This window comes from Lithobates pipiens, unplaced genomic scaffold, assembly GCF_037356315.1.
Source record: "Lithobates pipiens isolate NorthernLeopardFrog02 unplaced genomic scaffold, aLitPip1_a1.2 Scaffold_28, whole genome shotgun sequence".
NCBI lineage: Eukaryota > Metazoa > Chordata > Amphibia > Anura > Ranidae > Lithobates > Lithobates pipiens.
In genome coordinates, this window is record NW_027507789.1 from 29,744,254 (window position 1) to 29,767,034 (window position 22,781).

Sequence of the window (22,781 nt, forward strand, 5' to 3'; positions counted from 1 at the left end):
TATATATATATATATATATATATATATATATATATATATATATATATATATATATATATATTTGCGAGGCGACAAAAGCTAAATTAGGAAGCACACCAGGCACCGCTCACATCACAGAAGCACACCATGACCTAATTAGGTAAAGCAGAGATCTGGTATTAAAATGCCTGGCTATTCTCCTTTGGTGGCAATCCCTCTATCATTGTCCATAGCCTTTGTTATCTGGGACTGTAATAAGTCAGTCTATTCATAGCAGTGAAATCACTTGAGAACAATTGGTCAGCGCAGATACAGAGCATTAGAGTTTATCAGCATTGTCAGTCCCTGTAACTCTACACTCATACAGAGCTTTGTAGCAAAGCATCACCATTTCATACACACTTGACTGTTTTTAGATGCAAGAACAGGGCTGACAATGGAATTCTTAAATTCTTTGTATTAAAACATGCCGTTTGTCATTATATATCCAGATTTTGGGACTGGTTATAACTGGTTTACATTGTAATTTGTACATTGTATTTGCACATTTTGGGCTTGTTATTCCTAATTTTACCTATGTGTGTGTGACGTGAGTATTCTTTTTTTTGTTTTTTTACTACATTTACTTTACAGAGAAGTAGACTCTCCCTCTAGTGGCTAACTTTATTAAGCAGTTAGCCAGCACCCCTACAGAACAGTTTTTACAGTATTACAGTATTAGTCCTAACTAGCTCTTGTTTGGAAATTCTTTTGGGATTGGGGCTTATCTGAGGCTACTGAATGCAAAAAGAGTTTTAAATCCATGATATCAATCTGGGGTCTCCAAACTATGGCCAGAAGGCCACATCCAGCATGCTACAAGACTTTATCCAGTCCGCATTAACTGTCCGTGAAAATACCCCAGCTGGTTGGCAGTGGCTTGTGTATCATAATATGGAAACTGCCACATCCACAGCCAGCCAGCCATGACTCCCTCCCCCCCCCCCAGTTACCTTGATGGGTGCTCCTGGATGTAAAGGGGGACTCTTATGGGCTCTCCTAAACGTAAGGGAGGACTCTGGGGGGGCCTCTTTATAAATCATATTTTTTTTTAGCCCACAGAATCCACAATGTGGCCATGTACTGAAAAGTTTGGAGACCAGTGATTTAAATAAAGGGGAAAAAAAGCATTCTAAACCATAATTTTCCTGTTTTCTTTTGAATTCATTGCATGTTTGCTGTGAAGCTCTTTTACTGAAGGTCTTCTTAATTTGATCTCTTTGTTTATCGTATAATGAATGTATATGCTTGAACATTTCAGCCAGTTTCTAAATTAAGTTCTATGAATCTACATTTACATGTCTCCCAACAATTTAATGTCTACAGTTGGAGCAACTTTAGTTTCCACCCTAAGTCCCTTCCTAAGAAGCTTAAACTTTAAGTCCCACCCTAAGAAGCCCAAGCCCCTCCTACATTGGTCAACTTTACACCAAATGTTTGAAGATTTTTCTTGTAGATTTCAAAACATTAATAGTTCCTTCAAGATGGCAGCATTTAGGTTTTATGCATTTTCATTGTGGATTGAGTCCAGTGTTATATATCATCATCGGTACAACCTAATGATACTGAATTACTCTTCCTCCATTTATCATCTACCATCTTTTCGTTACCCCAAGTGGAGAATCCGGTGCAGGCAAAACTGTTAACACGAAACGTGTAATTCAGTACTTTGCCATTGTGGCAGCCCTTGGTGAAGGGATCGGGAAGAAGAGTGTAAGAACGAGCCTTTGGCAGCGCTTCCCTTGCCGTGATTTTACCATTTATTTTTGTACCCCTATTACTATCTTCTTTTGCTTTTTTGACTTCTTACTTGCTTCCAAACTGGCTTTCTACCCTTTAACTTTAACTAAAGTATCAATATACAGTACATTAGCAATTTTGGTGATGACCACAAGGGTTAGTCTGTTGAAAGTATTTTATAGGCTTTATAAGTGGACGCAGATCTATAGACTGACTTGCCCTTGCAAAGTTCACAAATGTGGTTTGGTGTACTAAAAGGTTTATAAATCCAAAAATTTGATAAATGGTGATAATTCCTATTGGGGAAATTTCCTGTTACTTCCTGCTCTGTAGATAAAACGGGAAGTGAAAGAAAGTCTCTCCAAAGTGAGAGAAATTCCATTTTATTTAGGGCAAGATTATTCATATATATATATATCTCTATTCATGTTCTGGTGACTTGAAATTTGGGAATTCTGCCTCGCTGTCAGTCTCCATGACAACAGTCACCAGGACAGGTAGAAGGGACACAGACATAAAAACCTGACAAAGGTTCTATCCCACCTTACCACACTCTCCAAACTTAAAAAGAAAAATGTAGCTTTAGGTACGCTTTATTATGTCTCTTTGGATCTAGTATGATCCACCTACACAGCAGAGAAAGTAATAGCAAGAAATACACACATTTGCTAGGACTTGGAAGAAAATCAGAGCACTTTACCTAATTAAGAATGTTGTAGAAGAGGTCCATTTATAATGTTTGGACAGGGGCTGCGTACTGTCTTTTTTGTATGCTAATTAAAGCTGAACTCCAGGCACAGAAACTTTAATTTAAATATACTCCCCAATAGCTACAAAGGATGTTAATCCATTTTGTGTGCACCAAATGCCTTTACAAACCTAGATATTACCATATAAAAGTAGCAGCAACATCATTGCTGCTCTGTATATAGTCTGTGCAAAAAGCAAAGCTGTGGGAGGGGCACAGCAGCCTCCACACAATACAGGCTGCCTGCAGGAAACTACAAGAGGGGGCGGAGACCAGACCAGTCATTCTGCACAAGGAGAGGGAGCAGCAGTGAGCGGTCTTTTTTACAGGAAGCTTCTACACACTTCTACACAATTTCTCACTGGATTACTGCACAGATCTGGAAGAAATACACAAAGTGCAACACTCTTACGTAAAATACACTTGCTCCTTAAATTTAGATGGCATTTGCTTATCCTTGATACCAGGACAAACCGAGAAGGCACAGCAGGGACACAGACAGCACAAAAACCTGACAAGGATTCTCCCCTACTCTATCCAAAACTTTAAAAAAAAATGTTTTTTGTACATATAGTTTAACTACAGCTCTGATAGTTTTGTGTTTCATGGCTGGCCATAGATGGATTTTTCTTTTGATCATCCGGTCTGATGAAAAAAAAAAAACCCAAACTGATTGCTGCTTCCACACAATTAAGGTGGATGGGGGAATCTTTCTGCTGTGCTACTGTATTCTGGTGGGGGGACTCCTCCTCTGCCAGAATACACTGATCAGTGCCGCAGCCAATTGGTTGCAAGCACTGGTTGAGTGGAAAATATACTGACAGTCCCATTTGAGAGAAGTTGATCATTAGATTGAAATGGAAATGGCCATACATGGATTGAAATTCAGTTGGCTCCTGCTGAACTGGCTGAATTTTAATCCATGTATTGCCAGCTTAAGAGAGATACATAGAGTAACAGTGAGGGTGCTGCAGGGGAGGCGGTTGGGGGCGCTTAAAATGCGGTTCAACCACGTGTTTTGCAACCGCAGGTCTAAATGAGCCCATACACTGCCACATCTAATTTATGATCATACACCAGGTGGCTCCAGCTTCACAAAAAGACCTTATGGACCATAAAACCTTTTACCTCCTGATGTTGCAATACTAGTTTTCTCTCTTTCCCAAATGGCACTAAAATATTTTTACGTACTTTTTCAATAATTGCTTTTCATTTTCTCCGTATTCCTATTAGCTTTTGTTTTTGTAATCCTGATTTTTTTTTAAGACCATCTGCTTTATTCTTAAATCATCTGGATTTAACAGCCTTTCATTCATATTTTCTTTCATTTTATTTTAATCGCAATCCCTATTTTGAGTTTTTGTGCAATTGATTCTCTTTGGGCTTTGCTTTATACAGCGTATTTGGTTGTTGTTGTTCTTCTTCTTCTAATTTAATTATGGTTTAAACATTTCCCTTTTGCTTCTTTACAATTTTTAATGATTTTTTTTTTTATCCTTGATTTTGTTCCTTCCGCATTTTGGCAGCTTAATAAAAAAGCTATACATTACTTGGCAGCTCCTAAATACCTGTTCATTGACAGTTTTATGTGGTTTGGTGTCCTGTATAACCATCGATAAATTAATGTCACAATATAGATAATTATTTTATTTTTTTTGCTTTCTTTTACATTTTGTAGCAAGCTCCAGCCACCAAAACTGGGGTAAGTGGTATATTTTAATATATACATGTACGCATACAGTAAAACCACTTTATATTTATCTTGCAGTACAAAGTGCACAGGAATTATAGGGCCTGAAAAAATGTACAATGCTACTTATAATTTGAATAAGGGTTGAAAAGGGAGATTGTGTCACAGTAGAAAAAAAAATTATGTATTTATTTCATTTATTTAGTCATTTATTTATTTACTATTTTATATTTTGTAAAATGTATCTCAGTAAAATAGTATTTAGTAAAATGGTATTTTTAGTAAAATATATTTAGTAAAATTTATTTTAAGTAAAATATTTTGTGTTTTAGTACAATGTATTTTTAGTAAAATATTTAATATTTGGTCAAATTTGCACTGCCCAACTGCCAAGCGCCTTTATGACAGTAAACAAAAAAAAAGTATATACTGTGCTGTGAAAAAATTGTTTTACAACCTAGCAGCCAACACTGCTGTAGACAAAGAGCGTCAGTGTTAATGTAAAGAGAAAAGTGGAGCGCTATGTTGCAATAAACAAAATACAAATACATATGAAATGTAAATGCGTAAAAGTGCTAAATATTAAATAAAGGTGATGAGTGAGTCCACCAAAAGAAGAAAAACAAAAGAGAAGTCTATTGATAATATTCTGGTGACTATTCCACAAACGTTCTCCAAAGTGTGCAATTAAAATCCAGTCCAAGTGGAAACATAATCCAATAAATAAGTGTAGAGGTTCAGCCACTGGTATGACCCTTTAAGGATAGAAAGACAACACCACCACCGTGATTGTGGAGGAGGCTTACCAGATGATGTTGACTTGGTGGGGCTAACGCCACCCAAGTCAAAATAGGCTTGTTGGTTAAATAAACCTAATGAAGATGGCGGTTCCTATATCTTGTCTCCGGAACAGTATCAGACCATCAGTGACAAATAACATGTGGTTTCGAGAGCATCAAACGGGAAGTAGAAGCTTGGTATCACACATAAAAACCATGCAAATAGAAAACTAGCATAGCGTGATACCGTTTAAAATAAGTATTTCATATAAAAAATATGTATGACACATTTTAGTAGAACATAATCGGCATATAAACTTGCAAAAAGCGATACCCGTGGAAAATCCACCCAATGCGTTTCGACTACATAGTCGTCATCTGGGATGTGACAACCTCAGCCTGCTTGGACTGTTCCTGTCTTGTGCATGGTTTCTTGTACCTTAACAAAAAAAAAACATTTAAAAGATTTTGTATGTGTTTCCACTTACAAAGAAATGAAGGGTCTATAATTGTTATCATAGATGTATTTTAAATGATAGAGACGGAATATCAACCAAAAATCCAGAAAAAACATGTGATACAAATGTTATAAATGGAGTTGCAGTACAGTGAGTAAAATAAGTATTTTGGTGAAGATGTTTCTTGTAGTTGATGACCAGGTTTGCACACATCTCAGGAGGCATTTTTGTCCACTTTTCTTTACAGATCTTCTCTAAATCCTTAAAGCGGAGGCCCATCCTAAAGTGGACCTTCCGCTCATTGGAATCCTCCCCCCCTTCGGCGCCACAATTGGCACCTTTCAGGGGGGAGGGGGGTGCAGGTACCTGTGCAGTACAGGTATCTGCACCCACTTCCGGCGTAGATTCTGCAGAAAGGAACGCCCCTTTCTGCAGAATCCACGCCCCTTTCCGAAAGTCCCCCGCTGCCTGCTGGGAAACACACGGATCCCAGAGACAGCGGGGACCATCCTTATTGCGCAGCGCAACTCGCTATGCGCAGTAGGGAACTGGGAAATGAAGCCGAAAGGCTCCACTTCCTGATTCCCATACCCAAGATGGCGGCGGCAGCACCCGAGAGATGATCGAGAGATCGGCTTTGGGTGCCGACATCGCGGGCGCGCTGGGCGGGTAAGTATCACTATTTTAAAAGTCAGGAGCTGCAGTATTTGTAGCTGCTGGCTTTAAAAAATAAAATTAAATGGCGGAACTCCCGGCGGACTCCCGCTTTAAGGTTTCTTGGCTGTTGCTTGGCAACTCGAAGTTTCAGCTCCCTCCACAAAGTTTCTATAGGATTAAGGTCTGGAGACTGGCTAGGCCACTCCATGACCTTAATGTGCTTCTTCTTGAGCCACTCCTTTGTTGCCTTGGCTGTGTGGGTTGGGTCATTGTCACGCTGGAAGCAACATCCAGGACCCATTATCAATGTTCTGGCTGAGGGAAGAAGGTTCTTATCCAATAATTTACAATAAATAGCCCCATCCATTGGCCCCTCAAGGCAGCAAAGTCGACTTGTACCTTTAGAAGAGAAACAGCCCCAAAGCATAATGTTTCCACCTGACTGTAAGGATGGTGTTCTTAGGGTCATAGTCAGCATTTATCTTCCTCCAAACACGGCTAGTCGAATTAATGTCAAAGAGCTGCAGGGGTTCAAATAATTATTTTCTCCACTGTATATACATAATACTCTATTTTAATTATATTTTATGTGTAATAAATAGATAGTTTTCTCAATATCATATTTGTGAAATACAATATATCTATTGTATATTCAGGGCACCCTAGAAGACCAAATTATTGAAGCTAATCCAGCGATGGAAGCCTTTGGCAATGCCAAGACCCTGAGAAATGATAATTCCTCCCGATTTGTAAGTTGCTACAAAAATTTGACATATCATAATTTGTTGTTCCTGTTGTTGGAGTAATAATTTGCCTTTTGTGAATGATTAAGTGCTATGTTGTGTTGTTAAGCTATTGTATAGTTAAAGTATATGCTGGTGGTTTGCGTTTGTTATCATGTTACAAAGTATTCTTTCTCATAGGGGAAGTTTATTCGAATTCATTTTGGACCTACTGGAAAACTGGCTTCATCTGACATTGACATCTGTAAGTATCCGAGCAAGCCTATTCTGGTCAGAAAGTACAAAGGTGTGCCATTGCATTGATGCATTTCTAGACAGGTTGATATTCTCCTCATTAGGCATGAGCAGAGTGATTCTAGCAAAATGAAGTTGCAAAATGACTAATTTTGTTGTTGCAAGGGGCGACTGTCAAGAATATTCAAAGTGTATTAAAACCCACAAACAAAAATTACATTTATACATATTTCATACTCATATAGCAGATTTTTTAAAATAATAATAATAATAAAAAATACTTCACCGATGATCCTGTCTGTAACACACATTCTGCCCCTGGATGACAACACTCGCTTAGCCATACTAGGGGAGCAATGGTGTCACCCTAGGACAGGGCTACAAAATGCCTCCTGCTCCCCACATCTCCGTAAGATAGCGGAAAAGTGTTTTGCAGTCCAAAAAGGTGAACGGAAAAGGGAGAAAAGACTGTCAAGTGCATAGGACTACACCAGATTTCATCCGGGATCAACTGGTATTTTTTTTTAACTTGAATCGATATAACAAAACACTTTTATTGGTATATTTAATAAACCACAATCAGGAGCAAGTAAGAGACGTTCATTGTCCGTGTTTACATATTTTTTGCAGTTGGAAGACTGTTTTCACTTTATAATGTTATATGATATTAGCATCACAAATATTTTTATTTATGCTTTTAGACCTTCTGGAAAAATCAAGAGTAATTTTCCAGCAGCCTGGAGAAAGAAGCTACCATATTTATTATCAGATCCTGTCTGGGAAGAAGCCAGAGCTTCAAGGTAAGACAACCTGAAATCTCCCCATACATACAAACCATGAGCCATCTGATCGAATTTTTGGTGAAGTAATCATTGCCTATAAGATGGCATATCAATAAGAATCGATCACTGAACAAACCATCCAAGCTTTGGGATTCTGTGGGGAACAGATGCAGCTCTCATGTATTTGCTATCCTCAATAGAATAGTGTTTGGGGAGAGAAGCCAGTTTAATTTCAGATTCACCAAACCTACCTTTATAAACAGCCCTTAAAGAGAATGTATGGTGGGATTATAATATAATATATATTATTTAGCCAGATATATGAATATTTTACACATATGACATTTGAAATATTTTTTATATTTTCATATGCAACTTATTTTTTGCAAGCTTTCAAGGCTCACTTTAGCTCCTCTGTTGAAAGATGTCTGGCGTTTGCACAGTCCAGTATGACAAAGTGAAATGAAAATACACAAGTGAATGAGCCAGAGCAGTGACATCTTCCTCCTCCCTTCCTCTCCATGTTTGTCTATACAGTTGGCTCCATATGAAGTTTCAATCAGAAACTCTAAATGGAAAATGTCTTCTGTTATGCTCTCTTTAAAATATCTATAGTGCTCTGGGAATCCTGTGTCATGGGATACTCTGTATTTATATACACACTTTATGGCCAACAATTTGTGGACATCTGACCATCACACTTATATAAGCTTGTTGGTTGTTGGACATCCCATTCCAAGTCTATGGGTACTAATATAGAGCAGCCCCGATTTGCTGCTATAACATCAACTACACTGGGAAGACTTTGCACCACATTATGGAGCATTTATGAGGTCAGGTACTGTTGTTGGATGAGACAATCAGTAGGGTTGAGGCTTGGGCTCTGTGCAGGCGACTCTATTCACACATCCAAGTGGTCAAACCATCTCTTTATGGAGCTGGCTTTGTACATGGGGGCACATTATCAAGGGTATACCACATAACAGTACTAAAAATGCACCATGTAACCATTCCACCCAGGCATAAGCCTGGTGCCCTAATGAGTTAAAAGGAAATTTAGAAAAGGAGAGGAAGAAAAAGGAGAAAAGGAATAAAAAGGGGGAAAGGGCTAGTAGACCAGGAAAATGAAAGAGGATGTAGATGCTGACTTCTAATAAACAAACACCCACCTGCCCCATGATTCAGTGCTGTGCTCACCCGAGCCGTTTTTCCACTGGCCTCCGACACCAGCATCACTGCGCATGAGCAAGCAGCACTGTGCATTGTGAATGGTTCCACAGTCTTCTGGCTCCTGTGATGTGTCCCAGAAGATGTGCCCCCCCCAAAAATTTGCCAAATGTTAAAGAGGAGTAGGGGAGAAGACCCTAAAGTGGAAATTACCCTTTTGGGTGAAGTTCTACAATAAGTGTAGCACTCTCCTATGTAGGTTGCTAGGATGTATATAGTTAGAATATAGTTAGAATAGTGTGGCCTCCTGCTTAACAGGAAACTAAGGTAAAATATAGTAGTTTCCTGCTTAACAGGGACACTGAATTGGTGCAACCAGAGAGTCCTGTGTGTTTAACAAGTGCTACTGTATCTGCATTGACTCATCTGTATCCAGGCAGTTTTAAAAATTGCTGGGTGGACAGGAGTGGCTCATGTAGATCAGTGGCCCAAATATATATGCAATTCCAGGCAATTACAGGCATAGTGGCCCATATGCATGCTGGGAAGAGGTATTTATATCCAGTGAGACACACAGGAAGGGGTTAATTTGCCTGGAGAGGAGGCCCGTTACCCTCCTAAGCACCTGCTGCCAATGTGGCTGCAGGCAGGAGGCCTAGGAGGAGGAGAGCTGACCCATGTGTTCTGAAGAACTGACTGAGGGGAGCCATGCCTGAAAAGATCTGTTTGCAACTCATGTGAGTACAGACCAAAGGAATGCTAGGAAAGTCAGCTACTGAGTACAGCAGAAAGGGAATACTGGCTAGTGTAATGAAGAACAATAGTCTATCATTCTCATAGAGGATTTGCTTAAGAATGCATGTTGTTTCAAGTAGGAATTCCACAGTCAAGTTGAAGAAGTTGTCCTTCATGTAATTAGTAATTAGTAATTAGACTGGTTTCTCAAGAAGCGAGCCTAATGCAGCGTACACACAATCAAAATTTCCAACAACAAATGTTCGATGTGAGCTTGTTGAGCTGGATCTCAAATTTTCCGACAACAAAATCCATTGTCATAAATTCCAAGCATGTGTAGACAATACCGACGCACAAAATTTCACGCATGCTCTGAATCAAGCAGAAGAGCCGCCTTGGCTATTGTATTTAATTTTTCTCGGCTTTCGTAGGCGTTGTACGTAACCGCATTCTTGACATTCGAAAATTTCCGACAGCATTTATGTGACCGTGTGTATGCAAGACAAGTTTGAGCCAACATTTGTCTGAAATAAATCCACAGTTTTGTAGTCGGAATGTCCGATTGTGTGTATGCGGCATAAGTGTGTGCCTGGCTGAAGAGTTGAAGTAAGAGAGGACTCTAGCAGCTCCTATGGGGGTGGCGCTACATAAGTAATCCTAGCTACAACAAGCGTACTTTGCGTAAGATAACCTGGAGTCTCCCAGGGATTTTATTGCTTGTTCTCACATAATAAAATATACCATTTCATATGTCCACATATTTCTGTTTATTAACTCCCTACAAAGTTGGAAGAGCTGTGGGTAACAAGACTATGGCCTGTAGACTGACCGAGGCCGTGTTCAGAATACCCCAACAAGAACCTCAGATGTCTATGAAGTGACATTAAAGTAAAATGGATATATTTTGTCTAATTCTCTGCAAATGTTATATTACAGATATGCTGCTGCTGTCCACCAACCCGTACGACTATCACTTCTGTTCACAAGGTGTAACAACTGTGGATAATGTTGACGATGGAGAAGAGCTTATGGGCACTGATGTACGTGATCTAAATTAGTCAATCAATGTATCTCATCAAACCATGAAAGAAATTCATATCAGAAGTATATCACAATGAGTAACAAAGTATTTTCTCACTCAGTTAACATTTGCCATTGCATGTGAGTGTAGACAAATATTGCTTTAGTTACAGCTGGCTGCTTTTCTGTGCTAATATTTAAGGGGAGCAGTTAGTAGTTTTATGCAAAATTTGTGGTTCAGAAGAAGAAGGGTAGGGAAGGCAGACTCTGTGTGGTTGATTTATTGAAGGCAAATAGTTCAGTTTGCAAATTGCTGTTGCACTCTGCAAGAGCAGTTGCTCCAGAGCTTAGAAAATTAGCAGAAGCTCTGATGAATTCCATCGTCCAATCATGTGCAAGCAAAAATACTGTTATTTTTATTTTCCTTGCATGTGATTGGGTATTCTTTGTAAAGTGAAGCTTGACCTAATTTACTAAGCTCTGGAGCAACTGCACTTACAGAGTGCAACTGCACTTTGCAAAGTGCACATTCTTTTTGCCTTTAGTAAATCAACCCCTGTGCCTTCTGCCACATCATGGGAACGCAAGACACCGATCATAGGGCACACGGATCCAGACTGCACCACAGGGTATTTAAATATACAGTATGTATACTCTTGCCTCATTACACAGTCCTGCAGTAGCTGAAAGTCAGTTTCTCCCCTCTCCACCACTGGAATTGGCGGTCACATCTATGTCATTAATTATGATACAGGACCAGTAGTGACCGCTGGTGCTGCATGGTACGTGATGACATTTGCAAGAAAGGAGGCAACTGGGCCGGAAAAAATTGTGGCTTTGAGGGACCGGTCATCACAACCTAAGCCTCCAGTCATGGGGGGGGACTGGGATTAGGATAAAGATTGCTTTGTTCCTAGATCATCCTCTATAAAAATTAGCATTATTTGTCTTTATCAATTGCAGGGGAGCAATGGTTTTTTTTTTATGCTCACAGTTACACTTTGACAGTTGATACAATTTCTTTAGCATTTTCCTTAGGAGCCAGTGACCCAGATCATTTGTACAGACTTTGTGCATGACCCACTGGGTCATAAGTAAAGATGAGGCGTATTTGGATCCTAGTCTGAACCCTATTAAGCAAACACCAGCAGGAATCTGTCTCTGTACTGGGCCAATCATATCTGTCCAAGACATTTCCCACCCCACAGCCGCATGTATACCCACCCCTTGTATACACGTATGATTGGCCCATGCAGGTGACAGCTTGTGCATGTTGGTTCAGATCTTAACCTGAAGATGCCAAAACTCATCAAAAGTTATAACCAGGTGGTATCAGGCAGAAAATATCTCTGTTAATTCCTGCCATCACTAAGGAACATAGAATGATTCTACCATTTCCTCTTGACTTGATTTGGACTTAAAGTGAAGGGGTGTCTGACCCCAGGTGGAAGTTTCAGGATATTGTTAATTGTTTAACAGAGGAGGAATCAGAGGGTCCTGCTCGTTAGAGCTTACAATTCAAGATTGCATTTATATAAGCTAGGTTTTTATTGGGTCGGTACATTGTAACTAATTTCAACGTCCTGACGTGTTAACTTATGTCATCTTGCATGTCATATGTTCTCTCTTTCCCAGCATGCCATGGATATCCTGGGTTTCAGCCCGGAGGAGAAGACTGGCAGCTATAAAATAGTTGGTGCCGTCATGCATTTTGGGAACATGAAGTTCAAGCAGAAGCAGAGGGAGGAGCAGGCTGAAGCGGACGGCACTGAAAGTAAGTGAATGCAGATGTATTGTGATGGTACACCCACCAGACCCCCAAAGGGGTAATGCTGCCTTACATTTTATGGCCACATCCAAATTACTTCTAATTTTTCCCATTTCCAGGTGCTGACAAAGCAGCCTATCTAACGGGAATCAGCTCAGCTGATCTCATTAAAGGTCTGCTCCATCCCAGAGTAAAGGTTGGGAATGAGTATGTGACCAAAGGTCAGAATGTGGAGCAGGTAAGTCAAGAGCGATGCAAATGAATATGCCTTTACTTAGAAACACTCAGGGGTGCAGCTAAAGGATGATTACCCCTTCTACCCTGCTGTGGCACCCCTTTAAATAGTTCAGAACACCTGGGGGGTGAGAAGATTTGGCAATCATGTGGCCAATGCGACAGCTCTTTCTTTGCGTTGAGAGTGTGCAATGAGTGCTCTATCATCACATAAATATCAACCACTGAGCGATGCATATGTGTGGCGTGTGGGTGTTATGTCTGTTGGGCGCTTGTAAGCCAACTCAATATTGAACCCTACGGACTAATTAAAGTTCATGTGCGTGTAAAGGCAGGCGTCCCAATACTTTTGGTAATATAGTGTATCTGGAGTACTATAAGTGAAACGTTCTGTAGGGAATGCACAATAAATTCTTCAAAACAAGGTTATTTAAAAATTAACTTTTATCATCTATTTATAATCCTCTTAACAATGGGATGGCTACAAACTAAACTATATATATATATTTTCAAATGAAATATGAACTATAATACCCCTGAATGTGTTACATACTTAACTGGACAACTGGACAACTGTTGGTTGTTCACTTTTTTTGTTTGTTTTTGTTTAGCCAGCGTAATGAGCAAAAAAAAAGAAATAAAAAAACTGGTTCCTCCACCTACACCAGGGATATGCAATTAGTGGACCTCCAGCTGTTGCAGAACTACAAATCCCATGAGGCATAGCAAGACTCTGACAGCCACAATCATGACACCCAGAGGCAGATCCCTGTCCTACACAAATTAGATGGTTGAAGGAATCCCTCCCAACCTTCCTACGGGGACATTGCATTCTGACAACAGCACTAGCTACTGTCAAAATACACTGATCAGTAGCTGCAGCTCATTGGCTGAAGTCACCGATCAAGAAAAACATTTCCAACATTTCGGCCTCATGCACACTGGATGTTTTAATAAGGTTATAAGAACGGCAGTAGCTTTGCAGTGAGTTTTTCAACATTTTTGCACTAAATTTTTTAGCGTTTTTGTTTTTTACGTTTTTTTGTGTTTTTAGCTTTTTAAGCTTTTTTATTTTTTTAAATGGGATCACAACCGTTAAAAACCACTGGTGAGACACATTTTTAATCGTTTATCGGCATTTTTGCAGCTTTTCTTTTTACGTTAGAGTGTCTTTACAGCTGAAAAACTCCTCTCAGAACCCATTAGTTTGGGGGTTTTGTTATAGCCAAAAAATGCCCCAGCCAAAATCAGTTGATAACAGCCTATGTGTGCATGGACACAAAGGATAACATGCTGAAGAGTTTATTGACTGTAGAGAAAAATGTCTGAAGCCAAAAACAGTAGCTGTAAAAACTCTACTTCTGTTAAGCGGAGACAGCCACACGCTGACTAAGAATTGGCCAGTCCCTGCTGAACTGGCCACATTTTCGATCAATGTATGGACAGCTTTGCTGTATAGCACTCACCATCTGTTATACATAGACAAATTAAAAGCTGGCTTTTTTTTTTACCATTGTGACTTTATATTTCCAGGTGGTATTTTCAGTTGGTGCCTTGGCAAAAGCTACTTATGATCGGATGTTCAAGTGGCTTGTTAGCCGAATTAATAAGACGCTGGATACCAAGCTGGCTAGACAGTTCTTCATAGGAGTACTGGACATCGCTGGCTTTGAAATATTTGAGGTACAGAATATTTCTATACTCGCATGCACTTAGTTATATATATTGCCTCCATGACTGTTTCACACATAAGACCAAAATCCGTTTTTTGACCTTAGTATGATCAATTCAAACTTTTTCGTTCTTGAGCCACCAGCACAACCTCTGCAAAGGGCCATTTCTACTATTTATACCTTACCCAGCCAGCAGCATTCCCTGGGTTTGAGTTACTAAAGGCAAACAGGCTGTTCAATTTGCAAGTGTAATTACATTTTGATAGGGACTTTGCACCAGAGCTTAGTGAAGGAGGTGAAGCTCTGCTGACTTCCATCATCCAATCATGTGCTATTTTTTTTTTTTTTCTTGCAAGTAATTTGCTAATCTTTGCAAAGTGAAAATAAAACTTCACCACATTCACTATGCTCTGGGGAAAATTCCCTTGCCAAATGCAACTCGCCTTACAAAGTAAATATGCCTTTAGTAAATCAACCCCAAAGTGTCTTCCAGAGACTTCCTTCTTCTAATTTCCTCTAATAATTCCTATTCATTCCAATGCCAGAGATAGGAACAAGCCTTTAGTATGTTGGTTGTTTTCCATGTGCCATTGGGCCCCTTAGGCCGCGTACACACGGACGGATTGTCTGCTCAACTTAGTCCGCTGAACCGTGTTTCAGCGGACAATCCGCTCGTGTGTGGGCTTCAGCGGACTTTTTCAGCGGACAGTCCGACGGACTTTGTCTTTCGGAATTTAGGTAATTTTGTCCGCTGAAACTTGGTTTTGTCCGTCCAAACTTGGTTTCAGCGGACAGTCCGCTCGTGTGTAGGCAAGTTGGACGGACTAAGTATGGCGCATGCTCAGAAAGGATTTACACGGCCGAAGGTTGCATTGCAGTGTATAGGACGTCGTTTTTCTAGTCCCGTCGTACGTGCTGTACACGTCATCGCGCACGCTTTCAGCGGACTGTCTGTTCATCATGTGTGGTCAAGTCCGTTCATTCAAAATTTGGACGGACTGTCTGTCGGATTGTCTGACGAACTTAGTTGGGCAGACAATCCGCCCGTGTGTACGCGGCCTAACTCTACGTGTTTCTAAGCCCATTTTCATTCCAGTCCTTAGATCCTTTTTTCCTTTTATTTACACCTTGTGATTCTGCCAGTAGCACACTTCCAGTCCTAGCAGGTCAATGCTCAATCACCCTTCTGTGTCAGGACCATAAAAAAACAAGCAAGGACTACTGGACCCCTCTTCTATTGTCCATACCATAGAGGGGGCTGTTCTGTAGTCTTAGGAGGACAATGGGGTTGATTTACTAAAGGCAAATAGACTGTGCACTTCACAAAGGGCAGTTGTACATTGCATACAAAGATCTTAGTAAGCATAAGCTCTGCTGACTTCCATCATCCAATTATGTACAAGCAAAAAAATTTGTTTGTTTTTTGTTTTCCTTGCACGTGATTGGGTATTCTTTGCAAAGTTCAGCTTTACCTCATTTACTAAGCTCTGGAGCAACTTCACTTTAGCAAAGTGCACAGTCTTTATGCCTTTAGTAAATCAACCCCAATGCATGGTATCGGTCAACACAGGAAAAGGGCACAGAAAGTTGTTAGCTCACCAGATTTCTAGAAAGATCCACAGATATTATTTAACAGCACTTGTAACTAAAAGCTTTGGACGTAAAGGGACCGAAAAAAGAAGATGGTGTCAATATACACTTAAATTATGTGGGGCTCCCCACCGTAAAGTTAGCTGCACTTGCTTACAAAATAAGTACTTCATAAAATGTTCCTTGAGCCCTTTCTAAGAGATCAAATTTTGCATGTTACAGTTAATAATGTTAAGAAGCAAAGTGATGTAATCTTTTTCTAGAAGTAAGTAGGCGTCGGCCCTCAATAGACAGAATGTGGTCCCTTGCCAATGTAGTCGACTTTGACCCCGATTTCCTAAATTAATACGCACTCTCAAGTACTTGCCATCAGCCACATGAACAGTAAGCGTATTATCCCAGAAAAGGTTCTTACATTTAAATCCGAAATCTTACCAAGACTTACCTCCAAAGCCGGCCACACAAAAAGCAGTTCTAATTAAGCCCCATACACACCATCAGATTATCTGCTGAGTCTTTCCTTCAGATTTACCAAAACCATGTAGTAGAAGGGTCTGCCTGATTGCATACACATTGAAACTCCTAAGGTTTGTCCTCATATTATCATATTATATGGTTTTGGTAAATCTGAAGGAAAAAGTCAGCAGATAATCTGATAGTGAGTATGGGGCTTTACTTTCCAAACTACCAAATGGATAAATCAACCTATCGGCAGGTGTTTCTATTTACATCATGAAATGATCAGTGTTGGTGGTAGGTTGTCTTGGCTGTATTTTTTGCAACTGAAAGCTGCTTATGTAAGCAAACACACTATTGCTATGTGTGTGGCCAGCTTTGATGTAAACCTATACTACAATCGGTGCTAAGCCCACATCTAGAGAAACTTTTTGCAAATCTCAAATGAAAACCTTCTAAGGCCAACCTTGACCTGTTTGATTAAATGATTGCCCACCCCAATTAGACATGCCACTTTGGACACAATGAATATAGTCATGGCTGGAAGGTGTGTTATACACATTTATTAAGTTCTGTAGTTTTGACGCTGTGGTGCTATGACGACCTCCCCCCTGACCTGAAAACGCACCCGTTACTGGGGGTTACTTTGAGACACAGTCACCAGATTGCTATTCAGACATCTATGACGTCGGAGTGCTCCCCACTGTTTCCCATCCTAGGCAATCCAAAATTTACACCGGGTCTACAACCCACGGCTTACCCTACTCTCAGGGAGGGCGGACTTGACTGTGCGGGCGGGTTTGTGGAGGACGGGCGGTGGCCATCCCTATCGAGACTGACCGACCCCGTGGGGACCTTCTGTCTTCCTTTTTGGAAGGCACTGCAACTGCACCATTTCCTACATTCACTTCCCACCCCCCAGGCCTTTGGCCGACAACCAACGACGTTCGAGGACCTGTGCGCGGACGAGGGCCCTCTGACCCACATTCTGTCCCAAACATATTCTATGCTCAATACACCGAAAGAACAGCCGCATTTGCCGTGCCTCGCCAACTGGGAGAAGGATTTATCATGTAAATTCACACCAACGCAGACGCAGCGTATTATCTCATTTGCCCTAAAGTCTTCGCGCTGCACGAAGACACAGGAAACTAACTTCAAGCTGCTTACACGCTGGTATTTAACACCAGCCAGGCTGCAGCGGTGCTTTCCCTCGGCCTCGAATCGGTGCTGGCGCTGTGACGAGGAGGAGGGAACGCTGCTCCATGTTTTCTGGTCCTGCCCTAGACTAAGGGAGTTTTGGGGGGAGGTCCGTCGCATCTCCCAGCAATTCACATTATACCTGATGACGCGGCATTCTTCCTCCTGCACCATTCCACAATCTCTGCTAACATCTACAAAAAGTCGTTATTGCGACATTTGCTCAACGCAGCAAAAGCCTGCGTCCCCTTGCGGTGGAAGCAACGAGCTCCCCCAACAGTGACACATTGGCTGCGGAAGGTGGAGGAGGTAAAGAAAATGGAGGACTTGGTCCTAACCGCACAGCATAAGCAGGAGGCCCACAAACAGACTTGGGACGTCTGGAATGCCTTCATCTACTCAGCAGAGGGTCAGCGACTGCTGGGGCGATAGCGAGACCTTCCCCTGTTAGGGTCATTCTTGCTTATTCTTTGTCCATGCGCCCTCTGCCAGTCAATTTCATGATCGATTACCACCGCCGTGTCTCAGCCCCATCCCCCCTGTCTGCTCCTTTCTCTTCTCTCGTCTGAACTTTGCCATCTTTTTCCTTCTCTGTCTTCCCCCTCCCGACCCTCCTTCCCCCCCCCCCCACTTGCCTTCCTTCCCCTCTTGGTACTCCCCAATATATCCTCTTTGTAGACTCACGCCCACCTCCCTCTGGGGGAAGGGTAGGGATTGGGGAGGGTAGACCCCGGAATCTTATTCTCCAATCGAAGGGTTCTTTCTCCTTCATGCGGTATAATTGCCATGCTTGTGGGTTCATATGACACAGGAGATTGTTACTGACAGTTAAGCTGTATCCTGCAATGTACTTACCTTGCATATTTGATTTGATCTGCATTTGTTTTGTTTTGCTTTTTGTTGATAACTGTTCCACTGTCTGTATTGCGGGGTTCCCTCCCCAGGTTCGGGAGAATAATAATAATAAAAATTTATATTTGGAAAAAAAAAAAAACTGAAATTGGGTCCATAATGCTTTCTGTGTTTTCTTCTCCAGTATAACAGCTTTGAGCAGCTCTGCATCAACTTCACCAATGAGAAACTGCAACAGTTTTTCAACCACCACATGTTTGTACTGGAGCAGGAAGAGTACAAGAAGGAAGGAATCGAATGGGTCTTCATTGATTTTGGCCTAGACTTACAGGCTTGCATTGACCTCATAGAAAAGGTAATGGGGTAGATAAAGTGGGTAGCCAATAAATAGTTGTTCTTATCAAGGTCCAATTGGGCATCACCAACTCTTGATGTCGGCACATGACACACCTTGGGCACTTGCTGTCTGCTCACCTGTGTTCCGTTTGTCCTCGGAAAGTGATTACATTTACGGAGTCATCAACACATGCAGTAGTCTTAAGCCCCGTACACACGATTGGATTTTCTGACATCAAATGTTGGATGTGAGCTTGTTGGTGGAAAGTCTGACCGTGTGTATGCTCCATCGAACATTTGTCGTCGGATTTTCCGGCAACAAATGTTGGCTAGTGTGCTCTCAAATTTTCCGCCAACAAATGTTTGTTGTCAGATTTTTCCATCGTGTGTACACAAGTCCGTACATGCTCAGAATCACGCGTCACTATTGAACTTCTTTTTTATCGGCTTGCCGTACGTCTTGTACTCACTATGTTCATAATTGTTGGCCAACATTTGTGTGAACATCTGTATGCAAGACAAATTTGAGCCAACAATCTTCAAACAAAAATCACGGTTTTGTTGTTGGAAAGTCCGATTGTGTGTACAGGGCATTATTCTGTTAGATGTTGGCTTTGAACTACTATGTGTACTGGTGGGTTTTTTTCCCCATGGTGTCCAGTATTCCCTACAAGCCTTGCCCACTCTGTCTTATACAACCGATAGAATATTAATTAAATACTATTAACACAGCTGGGGTATTTCTTTGGCTGTTGGGTAAAATGAATAGTTTTGCCATTTGCATTTTATATTCTTGTTTCATTGTTATTGCTAATTCAGTTATACTTTTAAGAGACAAAATCTCAATTCCAACCTGTTTTTATTCTTCTCTAGCCAATGGGAATCCTTTCTATTCTGGAAGAAGAGTGCATGTTTCCTAAGGCATCAGACATGACCTTTAAAGCCAAGCTTTATGACAACCACTTGGGGAAATCTCCCAACTTCCAAAAGCCAAAAGTAGACAAGAAACGCAGATACGAGCCTCACTTTGAGCTGGTCCATTATGCTGGTGTGGTGAGTGTTCTTTAGATTCATTATTTAAGACGGACCCCAGCACCACTTATTTTACTATACGGACATATCTTGGGTTATGATTTACTTAAACATGTTCCACATTTACTCCTCTACCCTTCTTCTTGCTGTTGTGGGTATGTTTTATACTGTGTTTTCTAGTGATAGCCTTTCCTCTTCCACGCTGTGTTACTCCCTAGGTTTCTAAGCGACTCATTAGCAATTTGGCTATTATTCTAGTGATTATTATTGCATCCCCTTTGGTCCTAAGCACTACAGGAAATGTCATCATGGAGTTAGTGGTGGGCATTACTAATAGTAAGAACACTCCAGCAATTAGGTTAGCCTGTTGGGGTATGGGTAAAGCTCAGATTCACTTTAAACTTTAAAATTAGGAATATGTTAAACTGACAGCAGACTTGTTTGAACAGGTGCCATATAACATCATGGGATGGCTGGACAAGAACAAGGATCCTCTAAATGAAACTGTGGTCGGAGTATTCCAGAAGGCCTCCAACAAACTAGTGGCCAGTCTGTATGAGAATTACATCAGCTCCTACACATCAGGTACACAACTTCTAGGATTATCACATAAAAAAAATACATCTATGAATCTTTTTTTTTTATCTGTCCCATTGTGGACTTCCCCTGCATGGAAACCCCCATCAAGCTGTATGGGAAAATAGCTTATCCGTTTACATGTTTTGTGACTTTCAGATATAGACTTAAGTCTAGTACACACTATTAGTTTTGTTTTGTTCAACCCAGCAGGCTGAACGAAAAAAAATGAAGTGCTCGGGAAGAGCCATTGTACAAACTATGCAATGTTAGTACAGTGATCTCCACCACTGAGCTATTGTGTTCTGACACCCCCATTTCCCCCCCCCCCCCGCCCTCAAAAACACCCCAGTCAGCACTCCCAGCCATTGTCTGAGAGCGCTGATCGGATGCTGATCAGCAGACCTTTTTTGGTCATATCCCTTCGACAGGGGGACACCCCCCCCCCCCGGGGGAATACCCCAGCCAATGGCTGAGAGTGCTGATCGGTAGCTGACCGGCAGACCGTTTCCAGTCAAGCCCCTTCAGCCTAATGGCCTGCTTCTGTCGGACCGACTGCCGTACACACGGGCCAGATGTTGACTGTTTTTTATTGTACCAGCCGATGCTGCCTGGTATTCAGCCCATGTGTACTAGGCTTTAAAAGAAAACAATATTTCTCAACCAGGGTGTCATCTGGGTTCTGCCGAGGTGCCATGAGCCTGGGACCTAGTTTGCCCTGGATCAACATCATGAGTTGCCATGGTGCAGACGGGCTGACAATAAGCACCATAACAAACCAATGACGCTCTAGAGCCAGGATGCACTGTCATTCATTGCTCTGGTGAAGGTGATTGGCTTGTCTGCAAAATGGCAAAGCATGACTCTAATCAAGGGCAGGCAGCATGCAGGGTCACCCGAGCTTTCAGAAGAGGATGGAAATCTGCCTTCTCCAACTCTGTTCCACCTTCTACATTCTGCCATCCTGCTGGAGCCAAAAGGTAGAGCTGTGATGTGAAGAGAGGACTCTGATATGATGGGGCGACTCATGTACAGGGGGCCTTTAATGTATAGAGGCGACTCTGATGTGATGTGGGGACTCTGACATAAAGGGGGGTCATGTAATTGAGGAACCCCTGAAATAAAGGGGAGCTTCTGATGTGAAGTTAATATAACCAAATGGGTTGCTTGCATTGCCCCACGCTCAGGTTTTTCATTAATAGGTAACATTTACGTTTTTTACCTTTACCTGGGATTTTGCATGCTTTGCTGATCTAAACAACTGGCAGATATAAAATGGACACATGAATGCAGCTCTTTATTCATAAATACTTATTATTTTTTATACAAATAGACCTGGATTTCACTCTGTATCAAGCTCTTGCAGTCCCCTGTACAGCAAAGCTCAGACTGGGAGAGGGGGGGCAATCAGTGGTGCCTCAGTGCAAGGATCATGCCGATAGGAGGAGAGAGCAGAGACAAAGAGATGATGCCATCAGTCTGCTCTTTCTCCTTTCAGTGTCTGGTCAAAGGCAGGGGGAGAAACTTAAAAGTGTCGCTAAACTGCAGCAGAAAAAAATAGGTCTTCTTTCCTGCCAAACCCAGCTGTGAGGTGAGGAAGTGCTGTGTAAATATTAGAACTGGATGGACAGAAATAAAATGGCTCTCCTAAATGTAACAAATCTGTATATTTAGCTATTTGCCAGGAGTTTGGGTCTAAGAGATTCATTGATGTAAAAGGACAGCAGGATTCTGAGATATCCCCCAGGTCCAGTTTGCATGCTGTCATTCTAATTATTAATACAGTAAGAATCCACATTCACCTTGTTAGAAGTAAACATCTGCTCATAAAAATTATTTAAACTTCACATTTTGAAGTTTTTGAAGATAACATTTTTTTGGTACTATAGGCGAGCATAAGACGGGAGTGAAGGAAAAACGCAAGAAGGCGGCTTCATTCCAGACTGTGTCTCAGCTTCACAAGGTAAATAACAGTTTATTTATCTAATATTGTGTGTTAATGTGGAACTGCAGAAATTCTTCTACTTTTTTTTTGGACAGGGTTATATTGGTATTTGTGTCCCCCTTGGGCACCATATTCCTATACTTACAGTATACTGTTGTACTGTTACAAACATGACAAAAGTAAAACTATACTTCCTAATTTTCTGGAGGAAGGACAAATTGGGATTGGTGTACTAAAGGAAAATAGACTGTGCACTTTGCAAGTGCATTTGCTCTCTGCAAGGGCATTCGCTTCAGATTTTAATATATGAGGGGAAGCTTCACTTTGCAAAGAATACCCAATAGCATT

General features: G+C 41.2%; 1 protein-coding gene across 3 annotated transcripts in view; it reads left to right on the forward strand.

Annotated features, from left to right (window-relative positions):
- The window catches only part of MYH7B (myosin heavy chain 7B), a 78,409-nt gene that overhangs the window by 18,002 nt on the left and 37,626 nt on the right, over window positions 1-22,781 (forward strand). For 2 of the 3 annotated variants that reach the window (XM_077458984.1, XM_077458983.1), the window contains exons 7-19: window positions 1,635-1,731; window positions 4,185-4,208; window positions 6,747-6,839; window positions 7,014-7,077; window positions 7,769-7,867; window positions 10,688-10,791; window positions 12,407-12,545; window positions 12,659-12,777; window positions 14,307-14,456; window positions 18,729-18,899; window positions 19,754-19,933; window positions 20,362-20,497; window positions 22,378-22,451. In XM_077458984.1, coding sequence (XP_077315110.1) covers window positions 1,635-1,731; window positions 4,185-4,208; window positions 6,747-6,839; window positions 7,014-7,077; window positions 7,769-7,867; window positions 10,688-10,791; window positions 12,407-12,545; window positions 12,659-12,777; window positions 14,307-14,456; window positions 18,729-18,899; window positions 19,754-19,933; window positions 20,362-20,497; window positions 22,378-22,451 — 1,450 coding nt within the window. The remainder of the gene's footprint in view (window positions 1-1,634; window positions 1,732-4,184; window positions 4,209-6,746; window positions 6,840-7,013; window positions 7,078-7,768; window positions 7,868-10,687; window positions 10,792-12,406; window positions 12,546-12,658; window positions 12,778-14,306; window positions 14,457-18,728; window positions 18,900-19,753; window positions 19,934-20,361; window positions 20,498-22,377; window positions 22,452-22,781) is intronic. The other variant, XM_077458986.1, reaches the window with a different exon arrangement.